Genomic DNA, 20,632 nt, shown 5'->3' on the forward strand with positions numbered 1-20,632 from the left:
CTTCTGGAGACGAGCTCGGTATGTACTCCAAAACGCCATACACGCGTCCGAGGACTTCTGAATATGGATGAAAGCTGTCTCGATCGCCAGCCACCTACGACCCCACGACACCCGCACGCCCCGCGCCTGCCAAAAAGCCTGCAGCGCGCTCAGGCGCAGGTAGTAAGTCCGCTGCGGGACCGTCCTCCAGACCTGCCGCCGCAGCATCCAAGAACGCGCCGAAACGTACGAACGGCGCGGCCAAAGGGAAGCCGCCGGAGCAGATCATTATAGACTCCTCGTCAGAGGACGAACCTCGACTAGCAGGCGCGGTCGAAGGTAATGAGGTTGTCGCAGTAGCACCCGCGAAGGTTGCGCCCAAGAGAGGACCTGGACGCGCTTCTGACACCTCAGCGACGAACAAAGCCAAACCCTCTCTAGCAAAGGGCAAGGCACGAGCCGATGGTCCGCCACCATCCAAACCCAGTCGAAGTGCCACGCGTGAAGACGATGCAATGGAAGTAGACGGCATTCGCAGTCCAGACGAGAATGGAGAGGAGCCGTCTCGGAAACGTGTACGTAGTGGGCCACCAGCGAAGTCAACCAGGGCTGCAGCGGGACCAAGTCGACCGACGAAGGAGCAGGATGCGGTAGCGCGAGAGGACTCGAAGATAGCGCAGGACAATGAGGACCTTCGTAAAGAGATCGACACCGTAAATACTGCCCGTCTCTGCCACTCTTGGTCAATAATATTGATGCGCTCCAACCATAGCTCAAGTATGAGAGGGATCAGTACTCAAAACAGCTCGAAGAAGCACTGCAGATACGGCGTACCGAGCCCGAACAAGCTTTGCAGGAACACATGGCTGTGTATGAAAATATGCTGAAAAGTGAGCGCGGAATACAGTGTCAAAGGACCTGAAAATGAATAATGGCACGCCAGACCAACAAACATGGCAGGACCTATCAAACGCCGCATCTACCTCCGCAAAGTCCCAGATACCCCACTTCCTATCGCGTGCCGCTGCCGACGCTGAGAAGGAGACGACGGAGAAGGAAGTTCGACGACTCAAGGACGTCATCAAACAAAAGGATACCGAAGTCGCCGACAAAGACAGAAAAATCGCAGAGCTGGAACGAGATGGTGGGTCGCACGAAACTGTCTCTAGGTTGCGCTGAGATCATCGTGTGACTAGTGAAGGACATGCGTTTCGAGCTTAACCAGGAAATCGAGAGAGGCAAGACACTGGCTGCTCGTCCTCAGGGAGCCTCACTGGTTCGCTCAGCAGTCAAGCCAGACGGAGATCCAAGAAATGCAGCAGTCATCAAGCTCTATGAGGACATGAGCAATCTCCTCGTCATATCGGCGAAGGTCGAGAAGAGTCAATATCTCGGCCTTGACGAGAATGTCTTCATCTGCGTCTACACTCATACACAGGGTGAAGCGAACTCAGACGAGGAAAACGCGAGTACGTGCCCATTGCCCCTGTCCGCTTCGCATATATTCTGATAACAAGCGGCATCGTGTCCTCGCAGGCCTCAGCTTCAACCTGCGAGAGTTGTATGAGCGCCCGGAAGGTAGCGACCCCAGCCAGCCCGTGCAGTCTAAGAAGGAGCTCGTCCGCAAGTGCAAGTACACACCGCTCAATGTGGACGACAAGGACCCGGAGTTCTTCCAGCGGCTTGAGTTCTTCAAGGAGCCGTTCCTCTTCGCATGGGACCAGCTCACGGTCTTCTTGAAGACGCTCACGGACAGGATGGCCGCGGCAGTCAATCCGGAGGACGAAGAGGGTGAGGATGATGAGCTCGAAGACGAGGAAGGCGGGGCCGTGGAGAGGGAGGTCATCCATATTGACTGACGGATGGTCCGAGGTTCTCTGGTGTATAAGGTATGCATCTAAAGTCGCTCTCAAAAGGGGGAAACGTGGATGTGTAAATGCTGCTGCTTCATTCGGGACACTTGCTGTGTTGTTGTACTCTAACTAGGTCGTATGCTGAGGATCTGCCCCCGCCTTGGTCCACACCCTCAGGCCACGGTCATCCGGTGCCAGCCGTGCTTTTTGCATAGCGAGCCCCACAAACCCGCCCTCGACGTCAGACCCGCTGAGGAGTCCGCCGACTTTTACCAGCATCTCTACCACTTGCTCGTGCCCTTGCCTCGCTGCATAGTATAGCGGCGTATGCCCAAGGCTATCCCGCAGATGAACTAACGCCCCCGCCTCCAGCAGTGCGTTCACCGCGTCTGTGCTTCCATTTAATGCGGCAGAATGCAACGGCGACCGCCCGCTCGCCGGCTCGACGCAGTTGACAAGCCCGCCGCCGATGGCGATGCTCCGCCGCGTCTGGCTGGGGAACTCCGCGCCCGGGCTGGTCGCGTCATCAGCGTTCAGCCCCGCCTCTGCCTTCAAACAGAACTGGATCGCCTCCACATCGTTCCGGGCGGCGGCGAGGTGGATGAGGAACGGATAGAGCGCGCCTTCGGTGGACGCCGCCTCCGCCGCTGTCCAGGACCAGGGTGCCGCGGCCTCGAGGTTGCTCTCCGCGCCCGTGTCCTCCGCGGACGAGACGACGATCCTACGCCCGCGTGCCTGGCTGGAGGACAGCCGGACGACCTGCGAGAGCACGCCGGAGATGTTCTCGAGGTTGCTCTCGATGCCCTTGGGCTCGCTGATCGCGGGCGGGATGGTGCTCACGGGGCGGGTAAGCTCGCCGCGGAGGGGCGTGCCGATCAGCGCGCGGACCTCTGAGCGGGAGAGTTCTGGCTTGGACAAGAGGTAGCCCAGTTTCGTGAGGGCACACTGTGTGCAGTGGCGTCAGCGATCGTGTCTCAGACTCACGCTAGAACAAGGGAAGGTGTTCGGGCCATGGAGGTGGCTGGGTTCGGGAACTGACCTCAGGTGTCATGTCCCCGCCGCTCACCACGCCCGCGGACAAGAGGCTCCTTCCGGTCTCGTACGCGTCGGACACGGAGCCCTTCGCGCATTGCGAGATCGATACGATCACGACGCCGCGGTCGCAGGCCTCCTTAAGCGCGCCGATGAGGTCGGACCGCTGTGGGGCGTTGCCTGCGCCGTATGTCTCGAGGACGACACCCTGGGTTGGGGGCGCCAGGAAGGCGCGGACGGTGGCCGCTGTGATTCCTGGAAAGAGGCGCAGTGTGGCTAGGTGATGGTGAGCTGTGCTGCGAGACGACCTGTGGTGTCTGTTACTTGCCGACGTGAGGGCTCATCTCTGCGGTGCAACTCTCAGCGTCATCTGGGTACTAAGATAGTGAGGTCACTGACGTTTGTGAGATCTGAAGCGTCGCAAACCCGTCTGTCTCATTACATCGTGCCAATTGACGATGATGTCAATTCCCACTGATGGCATCCATGTGAGCGTCATCCAAGCTCTTGTAGAACGTCCGCACCATTGACGAGTGGAGGGAAGTTGGGGCTTGCGAAAGCGTTCAGATCATAAGATGAGAACTTTGATACTCTGTTGCCGCGGTACAGCGTATGATTGAAGTAAAGACAACATTCTGATCATCGGGTTCAATTTTGCGATTGAGGCAGAGTGGCTGTAGTGGTGTACCTGGGATGATATAGTGGCCGGCGAGTACTAATGCTCCGAGCAGGTTGTCCACCGCGTCATTGCGAAGTTGTGACAGGGGGATCTGAGCACCTGTGACTATCTACGGGACGTTGATGAAAATAGACCATTGCACTATGTCCTGACATACCACAGTCTTCCCGAGGTCTTCTAACAAAAAGCTGAGAGCTGATGATGTGTAGGACATAGTGTCCGTCCCATGCAGGATCACGAAGGCGTCGAATCCAGCATAGTTCAGTTCGATCTCTGTTGCAATCCGGATCCAATCTATGCTGTCACGACGGCCTCGGATGAGCGGTGAAGGTCGAGGGCACAGACCACCGATATCTCGCCTGTGATCTCAATATTGCTGCTATCTAACAGCGGATCCCACTGTGTTATCTGTCAGGACTAGGAGACACGTTGCACAACTATGACATACGCGCCTCAAGGACAGCGTACCGGACGCGTTTTTGTGTACCACCGGGTGCAGTGCTTCGTGGGGTTATGAGACTAGGTAGATGCGCCTCGTACAGATCGTCGGCTAGTTTTGTACCCAACGGAGGTCTGGGATAAGTCGTGTTGACTGCGGTGGCAGCGAGGTTTGTTGTGACCGACATCCCAATGGGCCGTGTAGATCGCACGAGCAGCGTTGGGTGATGCTGGTGGTTTGGCTGAGTAGCACCTGAGGTGCTGCTTCCTCCTGATTTCGAGATAGGGCTTGCTCTTCCGCTATTGCTTGTCCATTCTCGGTAGCCTTCCACCGAAGACGAATGAGAGAACAGCGAGTCTTCGAGCGGGTCGTGGAAGCGATTCTGCGTGCGGAGTGACTCGGTGAGGAAGTATGGCTCGGGCACATAGCCGCGCTGGCCCAGAATCATGTTGATGGTCCCTCCGGTGTTGAGAATGAGGACCTTGGACTCGTCGGTGGCCTGGAGGACATCCATGCTGGGCGTGGCTGAAGCGGTGTTCGGCAAGTGAGTTGAGGCGTTCGAGAGAGGCGTGGCGTGCGTGATCGCGTCGCGTGAGATCGAATCGGGGATAAGATTAGATGGCCTGCCCTCCATGACTGGACACTTCGCCTGACTCGAAACCGCCTCCACTCCTCCCACCACACATAAAAGCTGCCAGGCCCGTGTGCAGCATCCCAACTCTCCCATCAGACCAGAAGCAGAATGGACGCTCTCAAGAAAGTATTCGAGGCCAAAAACCACGCCGTGAGTTCTGTCTTGCTATACATTGCTGTAGGACTGACCTCGTGCGATGTTCTGTCAGACTAGCCCTGCGCTGGTGACCTTCGTCACCGCAGGATATCCAACACCAGAAGACACAGTGCCAATACTGCTTGCAATGCAGGAGGGTGGAGCGGACGTCATTGAGCTAGGCGTACCCTTCTCAGACCCTGTGGCAGACGGCCCGACTGTCCAGGAGACGAATGTCGTGCGTCCATGTTTTTCTGTTACCCACTTCAATGCTGAAGGTATCACGCGAAGATTGCACTTCAACACGATGTGCAATACCCACACTGTCTAGGCATAGTGCGGGAGGCACGGAACAAGGGCCTCACTGTACCCGTACTGCTCATGGGTCAGTCCGATTCGTTACATCGTTTTCACCAACATTGAGTATCGTACGTATATTAGGCTACTGCAATCCGCTGCTTGCGTACGGTGAAGACAAGGCTATTCAAGACGCTGCTGAAGCAGGAGCCAACGGCTTCATCATGGTCGATCTTCCACCAGAGGAGGCTATCACGTTCCGAGAGAAATGTATCAAGTCAAAGTAAGCAGGGCCTGTGGACCGCTCGGCGATCATACTGACCGGATACTTAGTCTGTCATTTGTCCCACTTATTGCACCTTCGACGTCAGAGCGTCGTATCGAGTTCCTCGCCTCTATAGCGGATTCGTTTATCTACGTCGTTTCCAAGGTATGTCTCCGTCATCATGTTTCGTTGATATTTCATTCACTGGGATTGCAGATGGGCACCACGGGCTCTTCAGTGACAGGCACGATGAACAGCGCCCTTCCAGACCTCATCTCCCGCGTGCGCGAATACACCGACATCCCACTCGCCGTCGGCTTCGGCGTCGCAACCCGTGAACACTTCGACCTCGTCGCCGACGCAGGCGCAGATGGTGTCGTCATCGGCAGCCGCGTCATCAACGTCATCAAGAACGCGCCCCAGGGCGAGATCGCGAAGACTTTGGAGGCGTACTGCCGCGAGATCAGCTTGAAGGGCCAGCCCCCAAGGCGGCCGCACCTCAACGCTACACGCAGTTCCGCCTCTCGCGTCAGCAAGGCAAGCAAGGTCACGGAGGAGATCAAGAAGTCCGGGCTCCCACCGCGGTTCGGCCAGTTCGGTGGCCAGTACGTGCCCGAGGCGCTGTGGGATTGTTTGGTTGAGCTCGAGGAGGTGCACCAGAGCGCGATGAAGGACCCCGAGTTCTGGAAGGAGTTTGAGAGCTTGTATGGTTACATGAACCGACCGTCGAACTTGTACAAGGCGGAGCAGCTCACGAAGCATGCTGGTGGTGCGACGATCTGGCTGAAGCGAGAGGATCTGTGAGTACACAGACTCGGCCTGAAACAAGGGTGCGCTCAACCTCATTGAACCCACTAGGAACCACACAGGCTCACACAAGATTAACAATGCCATTGGCCAGGTAAGTGGCTGTAGTAGGCTTGCATTTGCCTTATTGACGTCTTTCCAGATTTTGTTGGCGAAGCGGTTAGGAAAGACGCGTATAGTGGCCGAGACAGGCGCAGGACAGCACGGTGTCGCGACTGCCACTGTCTGCGCTCGTTTCGGGCTGGAGTGTGTCATCTACATGGGTGCAGAGGATGTCAGGCGACAAGCACTGAACGTCTTCCGCATCCGCATGCTCGGTGCTCAGGTCGGTCTTACAGCTTCATCCGACGTCTTCCAGTGTCTTACATGCCACCCGTCAAGGTCATCCCCGTCGATTCAGGTTCATGCACACTCAAAGACGCGGTCAACGAAGCCATGCGCGACTGGGTGACCAACCTCTCCGTCACGCACTACCTCATCGGCTCCGCCATCGGCCCGCACCCCTTCCCGACGATCGTGCGCGACTTCCAGCGGATCATCGGCAAGGAGATCAAGGAGCAGCTGCACGCGGAGATTGGCAAGCTGCCTGAGGCCGTCGTCGCGTGTGTCGGCGGTGGCAGCAATGCCATCGGCACCTTCTATGATTTCATCCCAGACAAGAGCGTCAGGCTCATCGGTGTCGAGGCCGGCGGTGAAGGTCAGTACTTCTAGCCTCCATGCGTATGTGACGATTTACATCCATCGTGCGTTATAGGTCTGGACGGTGACAGGCATTCGGCAACTCTTAGCAAGGGTGTTGCAGGCGTGCTCCACGGTGTCCGAACATACATTCTTCAGTCGAGCGCAGGCCAGATTGTCGAGACGCACTCCATTAGTGCAGGCCTCGACTACCCTGGCGTTGGTCCCGAGCATGCCTGGCTGAAGGACTCGGGTCGCGCCGAGTACGTCGTCGCGACCGACGAGCAGGCGCTGCGCGGCTTCCGCATGTGCACGCAGCTAGAGGGTATCATTCCTGGTGCGTACCTGCACATCGCATTGTGTTGACAGTGGCTCATGCAGTCCTACTTGCCTCAGCTCTGGAATCGTCGCATGCCGTGTGGGAGGGTGTGCTGTTAGCGAAGACGTTGCCGAAGGAGGCCAACATCGTCATCGTACGTTTTCAGTTCTCTGATGATGGTGCTCCGCCGCTCATATGTTCAACCAGTGCTTGTCGGGTCGTGGGGACAAGGACGTGGAGCAGATCTCACAGCTACTCCCCGGAAAGTGGGAAGACGTTCTGGACTGGCACATAACGTCGTGAATGGGATCGCTGCTCTAATATGTTCATATGCGTGGGGATTGTCGAAGTGCACAATGTATGTACGCAATAGATGAATGAAGACTGTAGTTCTGTTTTCGTGTTGCACGTACGAGGGTCCTCTACTAATCCCTACATTTGATGAATCTCGGAAGTCTGATCCCCGTCTTCATGTTTGTGGTGTTCGACTGTTACCACAAGGTCTTCCCGCATTGGCGTTCAGTTTTCGGAATAGTGCACACCTCCTCGACTGTTATCATGTACAGGCGTAATCTAGCACGTAGGTAGTCATAAAAGCGCTTGTCGTTCTTTTATGGTCGGCAACGGAGACTATTAGGTGGTACAGTCGGGACTGGGTACCTACTGAGTTACAGTACTGGGTACTTACCCTCAGCAAGTTTTGACGCACGTGGCATCCCAGAGGTTGCATGTTCGCAGTTTCCATTTATGGCAAGTATTCCAATTTAGGAAGGTTCTGGGGGGTACCGAATCAAAAAGCGGGTTTCAGCACGCCTGTAGGGCGAAGAATAGGCAAAACAAGTACCAAGAAAAACAAGATGACCACCGCAGGGGTCGAACCTGCAATCTCCTGATTTGGGATCTACTTCATCGTAGTCAGACGCGATGCCATTTCGCCAGGCGGCCATGTATTTAACCGGCAAATTTGCCCTTACTTACCATTACTTTACATGGTTTATCCAACCGGGGTCCGGGGCAGGGCTAACATAAGTACTGGAGCACCGAGGCTCGTCCTCGTCTCCACCCTATAGTGTTTGCTCACATTGTAGGTCTTAATTGAGGGCTGCAAATTAGTGGGGAGAACTTGTGGAGAATACTCTCATTTCAGGATATTTCGTGAGCAATGAACTGGGTGGCTGAGATCTCTGCCCGATACAGTAGTCTTCGAGCGCTTAATGTCTTGACTCGACCGTATTGAGCCGTGGTAGCCTATTGGAAGGTCTAGCTTACTCGCAACGATTCCCTGCATTTATCACGTCCGCAAAACTTTACCACATCTCCGTATCCAAATCATGTCCTCAGAACACGCCGTTCCCGCTGCCCGCGCTGTCGAGAATCTTGCAGCAAAGCTGCGCAGAAGGCAAGTGATCGAAGACCCTCGCAGTTGTGGACGGCTTTGCTCATGGCATGGCTTTCATAGGCAGATAGTAGGCTCGCGGGAAGCAGCCCTCGAGACCGTCCTCGTACTGCGGCAGGTCGTTGCGAAAGCGCGATTCTCCAACATCGACCAGCTTGTGAGCCTGCTCCGCGAAGTCGGCAAGAGGCTCGCCGAAGCTCAGCCGAAAGGTACCCTCTGATGCGCTAGTATGCTCAATAAAGTCCTGATCTCACTCGCCACCAGAACACACTGTGGGCAATGTCGTCCGCAAGGTACTGCACAATATCCGCGAAGAGTACAATACCGCGGCGAAGGGCGCGGCGGCTGCGCCTACAAGGAACGTGTTCTCCATCTCCAAGTTCGTCCTGCAGGGCCAGCCCCGGAAGCAGGTCATCGCACCCAAGTCCGAGGCCACGATCTCGCTGAGGGAGAATGACCCTGATGAGCCGGACTCGTTCGCGAAGGCTCTGAAGCCAGTGCTCATGGAGGCGATCCAAGACGTGCTCGACGAGCTGGAGACCGTTTACGATAATGTGTCAAAGACGGCGAAGGATCATATCCATTCAGAGTATGTTCACAAGTATGATAGACGTGGACGGGTCTGATCTGTTTCTAGTGAGATCATCCTTACGATCGGGCATTCCAAGACGGTGGAAGCCTTCTTAAAGTCCGCGGGGCACTACCGGAACTACACCGTCATCGTCGCGGAGACAGGGCCATCGTACGTTACCACCTCCGCTATAGCATACATCTCTAACCTAGCCTCATCCTGCGAACAGCTACAGCGGCCACGAGATGGCGACCTCCCTCTCCAACGCGGGCATCTCCACCTTCCTCGTCCCCGACTCCTCCATCTACGCGATCATGTCGCGCGTGAACAAGGTCATCATCGGTGCCCACGCCATCCTCGCCAACGGCGGCATGTTCGCGATCACAGGCTCCCTCCTCGCCGCGACCGCCGCCCGCGCGCACAGCACGCCCGTCGTCGTGTGCACGGGCCAGTTCAAGCTCACCCCCGCGTGGAACCTCTACCACGACTACGGGGCGCTCGACTTCGCCGACCCGAGCAGCGTGCTGGGGTACGAAGAGGGCCTGCTGGTTGATAAAGTGGATGTCATCAATCCATACTATGACTACGTCGGACCGGAGCTTGTCGACGTCTTCATTACGAACGAGTGAGTCAGCGTTTGGTTGACGTCTACGTCGCAGCTCTAATCCCGCTCTAGTGGCGATCATCCCCCTTCGTCAATCTATAGGTCAGTCGCCGAGCGATATTGGCTGATAGGCAATTGCTGATGCTTTCATTCTACCCAGGCTTGTGAAGGAGAGTTATGACGACGAGGACCAGCACCTCTAACACGCGCATCAACCTGCGTCAACATCAGACGCTTATCTTACCAGGCGTTGATCAGGACCAGGATGCTGCAGCGTGCGGGACGTCATCCGACACCCCCGGCGGAACCACAGGACATACGGACAGGCGCCATGTCCATACGGGCCACTGCACCGGACAAGCACCGGATGTGACATGAGAACGCAGGCGAGAGACCTCAAGGCAGGGAGCGCACGTCGAGGATGAGGAGGACGGAAGCGAGCGAATGGTGTTGACGGCGTTGATCTAAGGCAGAGCGAGCACCATGTATACTACATTATTGTACTGGACGCTCATCCGTCGGCGAAAGGGAAAGAGAGTCGATATTGTACCAGCAGCAAGACAGAACCGTGGCCATACTGAAGCCATCCAGGCAAAACCACAACGTGCAGGCGTGCATCGCCGCCCGCGATCCATAAGGTTACGTGGAGAAGGGAGAAATTGAGTGAGACCCGAGGACTGATGGAGAGAATAAAAAGAGCGATGGTATAAATGTATGGACAGAGAACGAGCAGAAGAAGGCGTTGTGTGGAGCGGAGATGTATCACTGGACGACGCAGCATCCCTTCGTGCCTCCGCCTTGCTGTGCATATGGGTCCTCGTTCTTTGCTACTGGACCCCATACAGATGGTACCTGCGAGGACGTGAGTCAGCAGCAAGAACAGCGCGAAGCAGCGAGCGGGGCCGATATATGCGCTGGGCGCCCATATCGCTGAAACGGGGACAAAGAGGAATTGCGCTACGCACAAGGGGGTCTTTCGTTGTTTTGCAGTAGCGGATCAGGCTGTCGTGCGTGAGGGGGGTAGAGAGACAACGGTGAGTGCATGCGGGCGGTGGACGCGACGACGGTGGACGCACCTTGCGCTAGCTTCGCTGACCCTGATTCTTGGCCTCGCCAGGTCCTCCCTCAGCCGTTGGTTGTGCTCCGCGAGCCTGCGAAGCTTCAGCTCCGACATTGACTGCTTGTGGGGTCGGCCGTTCATCTTGGATCGAGGAGCGGGGGAAAGTGTGATGGGAGGTGTGGGGTGGTTTTGATGCACTGGCGGTCGTCGCGCGACGCTCTGGGACACAGGGGAGTCGCGGACGAGCGGTCGGGCGCGGCCCAAGTCAGATATATGGGTGAGCGGGATGTGCCTTGCCCTGCTCACCGGCGGTCAAAGCTGGGGTCCAGACAGTGCTGGGCCAGGCGGGGGCTGGGGAGAGCGCCGCGGGCGGTGGGCGGCGGCAGCTGGGTGCGCTGGAGAGTGCGCAAAGACGGCGGGAAGGGATAAATACAACAAAGGGGGCGGGCAGGGGACGAGGAGGGCGACGATACGGTCAGAAGGACGCACCAACTCTCTCAGGACTGCACAGGTCGGCGGTTGCCTCATTTGGGCGCAGGCGTCTCTCCGTCTGATCTGCTCCCAGACACGCGTGACACGGCCGAGGGGTCGGACGACGGATGCACGGCATTGCACGCTGCCTCGGACGGCGGCTGCCGTGCCCAGGAACACTCGTCGTCGCGATACAGCAGTCCCATCACCCACGCGAACGAGGTGCATTAGGAGGGGGCAAACCCAGCGTAGGTATACATGATGAATGAACGATCAATCAGTGTACTAATGCAAAGCAGTAACGACGAGATGAGACGGCGAAAACCAAGTAGGATGCATAGGGTTATCCATATGTACTAATGCGAATGCCAAAGTGTAAGCTGAACGCGGAGACGCTGAGGGGTGACTGTCCGAGATGGCGCGACAGATGCCAGAGGTGGAGGGTCGCATAGCCGCGGGGTGCGGGGTGCGCAGGTTGTGGCGGCTTGTCGCGGGCGCAAGGGAGGTGGGAATGAAGCGGCTGCTGCTTTTGCAACGCGTTTCTACGTGCAGCACATCAGCCATTCTGCAGAGCGAACGATGTGCCAGCATTGGAACTCACCATGAAGGTGACTACATGACTACGCATCCGCAGCCACTCGAAGGTTGTGGTGCACCAAACGGATCCTCCGCTTTGCTAATAGTGCCCCACACTGATGGTACCTGCACAAACACAAGTGATCAGCACCAAGTCACGGCCGCGGAGTATTTGACGCATTGCGTCCGCTATCAAGTCTCCAGCATGTATACGTCCTGCGGCAGCTGAGGCGAAACTCATCGATGACCGAACACGTCAATTGGGCGCAGCTGGACTGCGCCCGTCCGTCAATCATCGCCCGCCACCGCCAGCAAATGCTACCTCAGTCTACATGACACACCGCTTTCGAACCGACAATGCGACGCCGAGACACGTCGAGCGGCACAGGACCCGCACGACGAAACACAGCACAAGACGCTTCACTTACGAGGTAGTCCGTTGTGTTCTTGCAATAATTGATCAAGCTACAGACGGGGCACGCGTCACCTCAGTTTTCGCCCGCCGTAACCGAGCCACGTACTTTACACTGGCTTCGCTAACCCGTATGCGGGGTCTCGCGAGGTCCTCCCTCAGCCGCTGGTTGTGCTCCATGAGCCTCCGGAGCTTGAGCTCGGACGTGGATACCTTGGTCTGGCGGCTGCTCATGATGCGAGCTGTGCGAGTCGGGCGGGGCTAGGGTGAGGGAAGGACGGGCGGCGGCAGGTAGGGAAAGGACAGAAAAGACAGCACGAAGTAGGCCCTGCCCTTCTGTACACTTGGCGTAGCAGGCGGCTGGGGCGCGCGCGTGGCTGTCGCTGCTGCGAGACACTCCAAAAAGAGGGAAGGAAAGAGCGCAAAGGAGCGGCAGACTCAGGTCGGGCGAGACGAGGTGGAGGCAGGATCAGTCGCTGGAATCTCCCAGGCGCCCGCCCTGGCCCTTCCCTTTCTGGGCACCCGCCATCACCATCACGTGCCCGCGCCGCGACTGGGTGCCGCCGCGAATCTCGAGCCGCGCGTGGCGCAACGGCCCAGGGCTTTCCGCCATGGTCCGCCAACAGACTACGCTCATCCAGAAGTTCTCTCCCCATGCTTCGCAGTTTCAGAAAGTGGCCAGCGCGCGATATGGTGGGCTCTCGTTCGCATTGCATTCTACGACACCCACGCTGAAACGGTGTCCAGCGAAAGCGCCGCAGAAATCGCCCCTTGCGGCGGTCTATCCCTCGGCGAGGAATGTGAGAACGGCGCTTGGAGCCGCGAACACGAACCGCTTCCTGAAAAGTCGGAGTAAGCTAGCGGCTATCAAGGAAGAACCCCTCGAGGAAGAGGAGGAAGATCAGTCCGCATATACCCACCGTCACGACCTACACCGCGAGTTTGATGCCCTCGAGAGGGACGAGGACCTTGCGTACCGCAAGCACAGGCGGGATGAGGACGACAGCATGGACTGGGATGACGAGTCTACGCTCGTCGCAATGCTACAAAAGACGTGTGTGCCGCCTCCTATCGCTTCCTACAATTGACTGAATGTTGCCTCAATAGGCCTGCGGTTGACGAGCAGGAGGAGGTAGCTGCCCTAGCAAACAAGCTGAAAGTTCCCATGGCCGCACAAGGCGCGGCGATAAGACAGTACCTCGGCGAGACCCTGCTTCCCGTCATCGCTCGAGTAAAGGAGGTACATGCTCTCCTGGAAGGCAAAAGTAGGACAGTCTCAGCTCGCGAATGACGCGCATATAACCAGTTTCTGTCTGCCCGCAGTTGACCTCGCGTTCGGTGCTGGTGTCATGACGTTTGATGAGGTTTGCAAGAAAGTGGAGAATATGGCAATCCGCGACGAGGACGAGCTGAAGACAGCCTACACCGACTGTCAGGTACTTACGATCCCCTTTCCCGACCCGTTTCGTGAACTTGATCAATATATCGCTAGCGCAATATGGAAGACATCCTCGAGCAACTGCAAGAGGCGTACGCTCGGCGCGATGGATTATGGGTAAACCTACAGCAGGATGTGGATCAATGTGGTGAGTAGCCGTTCAATCCCGATTGATGGCGGATAGTGGTGGCTCACCGGCGTTCATGAAAGCTGAACGCGCCAAAGGAGCCCTCGAGAATTTGCCAGCTGACGTCGAGCGGGTCATTGCGGCGCTAGAGAAGAAGAGCAAGGAGTTAGACAAGGACGGGTCCGCGGCTTCGAAGCAGAAGATGCTCAAGGGTCTTCTAGAGAAGCTGTGATGCTCGAACATCGTTTCACTGCTCCTTCCATTCATGCCGAGTGAGTGTGGATGCTGCTACTTCGTCCTACCATACTGACTGACGCTGATTTCAGCCTTGATGTCCTTGTGCAAGCTCGCGATACCCCGACCGAACTGTATCCATAGTCTGAATTTCCCTCGGCTCCACCGTTTCACCTTTTCACGGACTCCGCTGTATACATAGCAAGGATCATGGATGAACCCGAAGCTGTCGATAGCAATGTATAGTATTTCTCGGAATAGACGACTTCTATGTATACATAGCGGCTCAATACTCTGCGCTCGAAGCTGAGAATTGCATCGTAATCGTAGGTGGAGAACGATCGCGAGTCGGTGTGCTCGATCGCGTGCGGCTATGCGATCTTCCGTAGTACTAGTCAACGACGGTTGTTCGCCCGACTCTCGGCTCGCTTTCCTGCCACAACGATGTCTTTGGCGTCCCTCCAGCATTCATCTGGTCTACGTGACGTCGACATTGTACTTTTCTCTCATCCAGCTTGGCAAGGTGGTACCCGGTGGCGTTGTGATGCATTCTCATGACCATTGACAGGTTGTTCACGTGTGAATAATTCGGGCGCAGTGGCCGCCATCGTCAACGTCGACAGCTGGATCGAGCTGCGGTCCTTTGATTCGGAAAGCCCTCATCTTGTCGTAAGAGCGCCGCCGACGTCCGATAGGCCGGGGTTTGTGTGGACTTGGTTGCGCGTCGCCGCCCGCACCGCGGTATGTACTGGTCATTCAGATACACAAGTACGGTCGACTTTGATTACTGATTCACGGCCGAGCGCCACCCCTGCTCTCACAGCCGCGGTGCTTGTTGCATTGTGATATATAACCTACATCGACCCATGAAAAGCTGACGGCCTATCCGGGACCAGCGTCAGCCCCGGCGCAGCATCGTGCTTATATACCGCCCTCGCCCTACACTTTCCCCCTCTTCTCCACGCATTATGGAGCTGGGTCCAGGAGAACGTCTGGTGCTGCGTGCGCTGGTCGTCCTTGTGAAGTACCCCGCCGGCGTCGCATTCGCTGCGTACCTCCTCAACCGCTACGGTGGCTGGTCCATTCCTTCGTGGGCCGTATGTCTATCGGCACTCGGAACCATTCCTCTTGTCATCTTTGTGGCAGTCCGGATCAGACACTGGAGGATCTACAATGCGGCGGCTCGCAGGGGCGCCATCATCGCGCCTACGTGGTCGGGTAAGTGGCCCGGGAACCTCGACATCCTCCAGGCTGTCTTGAACAGCTTCAGACACGGGTATCCTGGTGTGTACTCCATATTCGAATGACAATGGGACGACGTGCGAACCGGACTTTGGTTTGTAGGTGAACTTTTGGCGCAGCAGTTCGTCAAGTTTGGTCCAACCTACCGATTCAACGTCCTGTGGGGCTTCGGTATCTTCACATGCGACCCAGCTGTCATCAAGGTAAGCAACCCATGCAGTGGATGTAATATATGCGCGTGTCGAGCTTGCTGCAGACCGTTCTTGCCACGGAGTTCCAAAATTACGAGAAAGGTTGGTCCAATCAGCCTGTGCGGCCTGGGTAGTGATGTTCAACTTACTGGTTTGCAGGGAAACTCTTCCAGGAACAGATGAGCTCTGTGTTGGGAACTGGTGTCTTCAATTCCGATGGTAAGCACCTACGCCAAGGCTCGCTTTATGTCCGATGCATATACACACTTCTCTGCAGGGGACATGTGGAAGTGCGCATATATTTGTGTCAGGCGATGGGCTTAGATGTCCGACGCATACATTCTGCCTCCACAGATGGCACCGCTCAATGACGCGTCCCTTCTTCAGCAAAGACCGGATCAGTCACTTCGAACTCTTTGATAGACATGCCGGTACGGCTCTCATCTCGTATGGGCAAGTTCATGAAGCTGACCACTCGTGTACGCAGACGTCGCCCTGGAAAAGATGAGGGAGCGTTTCCGGGCAGGATACGCCATTGACTTCCAGGTACGCTCACCACTCGTTTGTAACGCTCACCCATGATCCGACCCTGCCACCTATCCTCCAGGACCTCGTCTCCCGCTTCACCATGGACTCCGCCACCGAGTTCCTCTTCGGCGCCTGCGTCCACTCCCTCCGGTCCACCCTTCCTTACCCACACAACGTCTCTGCCGCCTCGCCCTCCTCGCCCTTCCCCTCCGCCTCCCTGCCGTCCACAGTCTCCCCCGCGACGGCGGGGGTGGACAAGGCGGAGGCGTTCGCCGCGGCGTTCTCGAAGGCGGAGCACCTCTGCGCGGAGCGCGCGACGATGGGCGAGATCTGGCCGTTCGCGGAGATGCGCAAGGACAAAACGCGCGAACATATGCATGTGGTCGATGAGTATCTGCACCCGATCCTCGAGGAGGCCCTCAGGAAGAAGGCAGAGCGTGAGAGGGAGAAGAAGGCGATGGGCGGGAAGGCCGTGGATGCGGATGAGATCGAGGAGGGGGAGACGTTGATAGATCATTTGGCGAAGTTCACGAATGGTGAGTAGCCTGGGTTGGCTAGGGATTGTGAGGTTGTTGAACAGCGTCGCTTCAGATCTTACGGTCTTGCATGATGAGGTGCTCAATATTCTGCTTGCGGGCCGGGACACAGTCAGTTTCTGGACACATGGACTCGTTAACGTTGATAACTCAGCCTTCACATTGCTTAGACGGCAACAACCTTGACCTTCGCGGTGTATCTTCTGGCCATGCATCCCGACGTTCTCAAGCGCCTGCGCGCAGAGGTACTTGAGAAGGTGGGTCCAAAGCAGCGGCCGACATACGAAGGCATCAAGGAGATGCGCTACTTGCGGGCTGTCATCAACGAGACTCTTCGTCTGTACCCTGCTGTGTACGTATTGTCTGTTGTGCGACAGGATTCACTCGCGCTGACCGTGCTCATTCGCGGATGACAGGCCGTTCAACATCCGGTGCGTTTAATGCCCAAAATAGTCTTGGTCTCGCTCACTGTGCGTCGATATAGGGTGTCTGTCAACGAGGGCCTTCTCCCGAACCCTAACGGCAAGCCATTCTACGTCCCTGCCAAAGTCCCGTACGTTGTCTCCTGTTCTCCCGTAACACTCGATCTCTGAGATGAGCCGTCCGTAGCGTATCATACTCAGTGTGGGCCATGCACCGCAGGGAGGAGTACTGGGGCCCCGACGGTACTGACCGCCCCTTCATAGAGTTGGGCTCTGACTAACGTTTCTCCCGTACAGCCCAAGAATACGATCCGGACCGCTTCCTAGACGAGCGCGTAAACAGGTACCTCACTCCAAACCCGTTCATCTTCCTCCCGTTCAACGCCGGACCGCGGATCTGCCTCGGGCAACAGGTGCGCTCACTCCCGCGCCTTCGTCCTGCCCGTGCACCGATCACCGAATTGACTCCGCTCGTACACTAGTTCGCATATAACGAGATGTCCTTCTTCCTGATCAAGCTCCTGCAATGCTTTGCGACGATGGAGCTGGCCCCGGACGCCGCACCGCCGAGCGCGTTGGCTCCGAAGGAGTGGGCGAACGCGCCCGGGCGGAAGGGTAAGGAGAAGTTCTGGCCCAAGTCGCACTTGACGCTTTATGCGACGGTATGTGCACATGCATCTTCGTCTGGAAGCGGATTGTTGACTTGTAGCGTAGGGCGGCATCTGGGTTAGGATGACGGAGGCGGAGGAAAATGAGGTTGACGTGCAAATGTAAGGATCCCGAGGAGGGCTTTGGGTGATTGACGTTTGATATGCATTCAAATGAAAATGTATGTATGATTATTGTACGATTGATCGAGTTCGGATACTGGCATCTCTGTATCACCGTTGCTATCAATGTAAAGTATGGTGCTCGACAGGATATATTGTATGGTATAGCATTGCTCGTCGATCCCGTAATAAGATAGTGCCCACCGACTACTACCAGCTACCAGTAATATGCCGAACAAAAACATTCGTCACGGCGGTGGCAGGACAAACCCTGAGTTCGGTGTGGCCGTCCCTATTTGATAGTTTGGCCATGACCGCCGCCGCTCCGTGCTGGCAGTGGCATTAAACCATTTGAAGAAGTCCACGACGGTCTATCGGACGTAGTCGTCAGCAGAAAAAAGGGCGGTGACTGGTAGGGACAAGACGGACCTGTGCTATTGCACCGTCCCTGGAGCGATTAGCCGGTTTCCAGTTACCGCCCAAATGCCACGTCTCCGCCAGTCGCCATTCAATCTGGCCATTCTCCAGCACTGCAAATTGCTCCGCACCGGCATATCGTCCGATAATGATGTCGCGCGGGACGCGTCCTCCGTAATCCACCGGCCGGGAGACAACCAACCTATGGTATGACCCATGAGTAACCTGGCACGCTAGAGTGGATGTCAATACAAACCCTCGCTTCGCTTTCTTGTCCAGGAACAATGTCCGCACGATGTAGAACTGCCTCTCTCTCTGGAAAGAAGGGTACTTGTAGCGGACAGACCATAGGCTCTCTGTCCGAGACCTCTCCACCAGTAGTTTCACCGACTTCAGTTCCCGAACAAATCTGTAAGTCGTAAAAAGTGCACGATTAAAATGCCAATGACAAGACGAAACATGACTCGGATCAACGTACAGCTGCTCTGTGGAGTACTTATTGACAGCGAGGTGATGCCAGAACTGATCCAGCGTGATGTCTCGCGGATCGTGTCTGCTCACTCTACAATCCCAGGGTGATTCGTTCGCTTCGTCTATGCATCTCCAGGAGGTTTTGATGGTTCCCCGGTAGTACTCAAGCGGGCGGAATACGCGGCAACGCTCCCAGGCCAGAGTGTGGTTCATGATCCACCTGCCGGCCGCGACGTTTTGTTTCTCCGGTAGTAAATCTGAGTGAGTGATGTTTAGTTGAGTTGAAAAGCTTCGTCGAAGGACATTCCACCTACCGGAGAGCTGCATCGGCGTAAGAGTGATCTTCAGCCTTTTGTCAATCAGTCCTGGGACCTCATGCGCGGCATCCTTCGCAGGAGTAGCGGGATCAAGCTCGAGGTGTTGTGGAGTTGGGATAGTTTTGTCGTGGAAGTAGAATGCTTTCTTCAGGTCTTGAAGTATGAAGTGTATGCGCGGACGCTTCCGGCGATCCTCCCTCCAGCACTTCTCCATGATTTCCCATACCTCGGTCGATAGACCAAGAGAGGTCGCATCTGCTGGTCGCAGTGGTCGCTTTCCCATGAGCACCTTGTGGAGAACTTGTGCATCCATTCGACTTTCATCGTATGGGAAACGACCTGTGAAGAGCTTGAAAACACATGTTGAGTTGTCATCCAAACGAGCGAGCTGCGACACGAACCTCCCACATGACCATTGAAAAAGAGTAAACGTCGCTCTCCTTCGTTGGGTTTCCATGTTCAAGACCGAACTTGTCGGGGTCATGGAGTTCCGGTGCCATCCACCGTGCCGTTGATGCAAACACGGATACATTCGTCACTACGTGAATCGTCTCCGGCCGGTAGAGAATGGTCGTTAGACCGAAATCTGAGAGACAGGCGCGCCTGTTCTCATCGATCAAGATGTTTGCCTGGAAAGCTGATCGTCAGCATGACATGTATAGACTGGTTAAGAAATACGCATACACCCTTCAGATCTCCATGTACTATGCCCACAGCATTTGAATGAAGATATTCCAATCCGTGGGCAATGTCGAGGACCTAGACGACACATCAGTCAGGTTTAGAAGAAGCCCAATTACGTCTGGGCTGACCAGGTGGGGACGGTTTTCATTAGGGTTGTCTTTCAAAAACGATGTGACATCACCACCGACCATCCACTTGCATACCATGCTGAGTGGAAAGCGTCGCTTATCGATACCAAAGAATGGAACGATGCGAGTGTGAGAGAGTCGCTTCCAGGTGATTGCTTCTCGACAGAAGCTCTAGCGGCCAGGTCAATCGTCAAATAAGCATCAAGCACACGCTTGCATGGACTGACCTTCAGAACCGAGTCAGCGGACCCCTTTACGGCGATCTTGATTACCTTCACGCCTACTTCTTGCCCTCTGAGGTGGCCTCGCCAGACTTCTGCGAAGCCACCGAAAGCCTCCGGTCCATCGTTCACGATGTACAAGTCTCGAGTCGAGGCGGAAAGTGATGTTGGGAGGATTCCGTGCTTGACGCAGATCTTTCGCAGAGTATGGAACACCGTGCTGTAAAGCCTCTCGTATGGCTCGATGGAGTTCATAACCTTTGAAGATACGACTTTGAGCACACAACATCTGAAGAATCGTTTGACGGTACTTACGTCGTCAAGGACGTCTATCAGTGCAGCAGCGTCTTCGCCACTCGTAGTCATGAGCTTCTCAACCTCGGCGCTGGAGTCGAGGCACTCTTTAAGTAAAGCTATCTTGTCTCGCATTTCGTGCTTGGCTTGTGAACTCGCGAGTGCCATCGACGAAGATATCGAGGACGTCGCTTGCTATTTGTCGTCGAGGGGAATCAGAACAGCAAGTTCAAACCAAAAGATCGAATCACCAACCAGTTCGAATATGATGCTCGGGCATGAATGATACAACTTCGCCAAGTCTTCTCCGATACGAAGCAGGTTGATGAGCACAGTAGTGGTGTCATAATGCCTCCATCTCTCTATGGCCTGGTGTAAACTCCAAAGCCACCTACACGATAGTAC

General features: G+C 56.0%; 9 protein-coding genes and 1 non-coding gene across 10 annotated transcripts; 5 read left to right on the forward strand and 5 right to left on the reverse strand.

The window, feature by feature from the left end:
* Positions 1 to 314: 314 nt before the first annotated feature.
* On the forward strand, positions 315 to 1,838 carry C8Q71DRAFT_713472 (uncharacterized protein; the record flags this gene model as incomplete). The annotated part of the gene is made up of 5 exons (XM_047920914.1): positions 315 to 692; positions 764 to 887; positions 923 to 1,123; positions 1,176 to 1,448; positions 1,516 to 1,838. Coding segments are annotated over 5 exons (1,299 nt in total), but the record flags the coding sequence as incomplete, so codon positions are not given.
* Positions 1,839 to 1,899: 61 nt separating this feature from the next.
* Positions 1,900 to 4,529, reverse strand: C8Q71DRAFT_246785 (asparaginase-domain-containing protein). The gene is made up of 9 exons (XM_047917280.1): positions 3,996 to 4,529; positions 3,903 to 3,942; positions 3,701 to 3,837; positions 3,553 to 3,652; positions 3,389 to 3,499; positions 3,264 to 3,338; positions 3,193 to 3,210; positions 2,872 to 3,140; positions 1,900 to 2,777 (listed from the first exon to the last, which is right to left on the reverse strand). The coding sequence occupies exons 1-9, from the start codon at positions 4,494 to 4,496 to the stop codon at positions 1,962 to 1,964; spliced, it is 2,067 nt and encodes a 688-aa protein (XP_047775756.1). The 5' UTR covers positions 4,497 to 4,529; the 3' UTR covers positions 1,900 to 1,961.
* A 108-nt stretch (positions 4,530 to 4,637) lies between these two features.
* On the forward strand, positions 4,638 to 7,564 carry C8Q71DRAFT_775898 (tryptophan synthetase). The gene is made up of 12 exons (XM_047924633.1): positions 4,638 to 4,766; positions 4,825 to 4,989; positions 5,043 to 5,136; positions 5,193 to 5,331; positions 5,382 to 5,478; positions 5,530 to 6,113; positions 6,172 to 6,214; positions 6,263 to 6,445; positions 6,502 to 6,817; positions 6,875 to 7,135; positions 7,195 to 7,271; positions 7,325 to 7,564. Exons 1-12 carry the CDS (start codon positions 4,725 to 4,727, stop codon positions 7,418 to 7,420), a joined length of 2,097 nt encoding a protein of 698 aa, XP_047775757.1. The 5' UTR covers positions 4,638 to 4,724; the 3' UTR covers positions 7,421 to 7,564.
* Positions 7,565 to 7,975: 411 nt separating this feature from the next.
* C8Q71DRAFT_t119 lies at positions 7,976 to 8,062 on the reverse strand. The gene has a single exon. It is a non-coding gene; the product is annotated as a tRNA-Arg (tRNA).
* Positions 8,063 to 8,448: 386 nt separating this feature from the next.
* On the forward strand, positions 8,449 to 9,891 carry C8Q71DRAFT_798485 (eukaryotic translation initiation factor 2B beta subunit; the record flags this gene model as incomplete). Its single annotated transcript, XM_047925815.1, has 7 exons — positions 8,449 to 8,516; positions 8,577 to 8,722; positions 8,778 to 9,102; positions 9,151 to 9,255; positions 9,314 to 9,709; positions 9,761 to 9,790; positions 9,849 to 9,891. 7 exons carry the CDS (start codon positions 8,449 to 8,451, stop codon positions 9,889 to 9,891), a joined length of 1,113 nt encoding a protein of 370 aa, XP_047775758.1.
* A 559-nt stretch (positions 9,892 to 10,450) lies between these two features.
* On the reverse strand, positions 10,451 to 10,889 carry C8Q71DRAFT_713643 (G-protein gamma subunit; the record flags this gene model as incomplete). The annotated part of the gene is made up of 3 exons (XM_047920928.1): positions 10,451 to 10,540; positions 10,654 to 10,690; positions 10,765 to 10,889. 3 exons carry the CDS (start codon positions 10,887 to 10,889, stop codon positions 10,451 to 10,453), a joined length of 252 nt encoding a protein of 83 aa, XP_047775759.1.
* Positions 10,890 to 11,348: 459 nt separating this feature from the next.
* Positions 11,349 to 12,685, reverse strand: C8Q71DRAFT_775909 (G-protein gamma subunit). The gene is made up of 4 exons (XM_047924634.1): positions 12,317 to 12,685; positions 12,224 to 12,260; positions 11,821 to 11,921; positions 11,349 to 11,761 (listed from the first exon to the last, which is right to left on the reverse strand). The coding sequence occupies exons 1-3, from the start codon at positions 12,439 to 12,441 to the stop codon at positions 11,832 to 11,834; spliced, it is 252 nt and encodes an 83-aa protein (XP_047775760.1). The 5' UTR covers positions 12,442 to 12,685; the 3' UTR covers positions 11,349 to 11,761; positions 11,821 to 11,831.
* Positions 12,686 to 12,796: 111 nt separating this feature from the next.
* Positions 12,797 to 14,345, forward strand: C8Q71DRAFT_775912 (uncharacterized protein). The gene is made up of 7 exons (XM_047924635.1): positions 12,797 to 12,900; positions 12,955 to 13,261; positions 13,315 to 13,472; positions 13,531 to 13,643; positions 13,700 to 13,793; positions 13,856 to 14,044; positions 14,099 to 14,345. The coding sequence occupies exons 1-6, from the start codon at positions 12,819 to 12,821 to the stop codon at positions 14,002 to 14,004; spliced, it is 903 nt and encodes a 300-aa protein (XP_047775761.1). The 5' UTR covers positions 12,797 to 12,818; the 3' UTR covers positions 14,005 to 14,044; positions 14,099 to 14,345.
* Positions 14,346 to 14,974: 629 nt separating this feature from the next.
* On the forward strand, positions 14,975 to 18,062 carry C8Q71DRAFT_878765 (cytochrome P450; the record flags this gene model as incomplete). Its single annotated transcript, XM_047928446.1, has 16 exons — positions 14,975 to 15,290; positions 15,351 to 15,451; positions 15,505 to 15,541; positions 15,599 to 15,658; positions 15,717 to 15,729; positions 15,794 to 15,870; positions 15,927 to 15,985; positions 16,047 to 16,503; positions 16,559 to 16,614; positions 16,674 to 16,855; positions 16,920 to 16,934; positions 16,988 to 17,056; positions 17,113 to 17,168; positions 17,223 to 17,338; positions 17,408 to 17,587; positions 17,640 to 18,062. 16 exons carry the CDS (start codon positions 14,975 to 14,977, stop codon positions 17,697 to 17,699), a joined length of 1,854 nt encoding a protein of 617 aa, XP_047775762.1. The 3' UTR covers positions 17,700 to 18,062.
* A 986-nt stretch (positions 18,063 to 19,048) lies between these two features.
* On the reverse strand, positions 19,049 to 20,188 carry C8Q71DRAFT_713587 (kinase-like domain-containing protein; the record flags this gene model as incomplete). The annotated part of the gene is made up of 5 exons (XM_047920924.1): positions 19,049 to 19,249; positions 19,302 to 19,529; positions 19,585 to 19,659; positions 19,713 to 19,883; positions 19,940 to 20,188. Coding segments are annotated over 5 exons (924 nt in total), but the record flags the coding sequence as incomplete, so codon positions are not given.
* Between the last annotated feature and the right edge of the window lie 444 nt (positions 20,189 to 20,632).

Source organism: Rhodofomes roseus (genome assembly GCF_022264815.1).
Source record: "Rhodofomes roseus strain CIRM-BRFM 1785 chromosome Unknown C8Q71scaffold_20, whole genome shotgun sequence".
Classification (NCBI taxonomy): Eukaryota; Fungi; Basidiomycota; class Agaricomycetes; order Polyporales; family Fomitopsidaceae; genus Rhodofomes; species Rhodofomes roseus.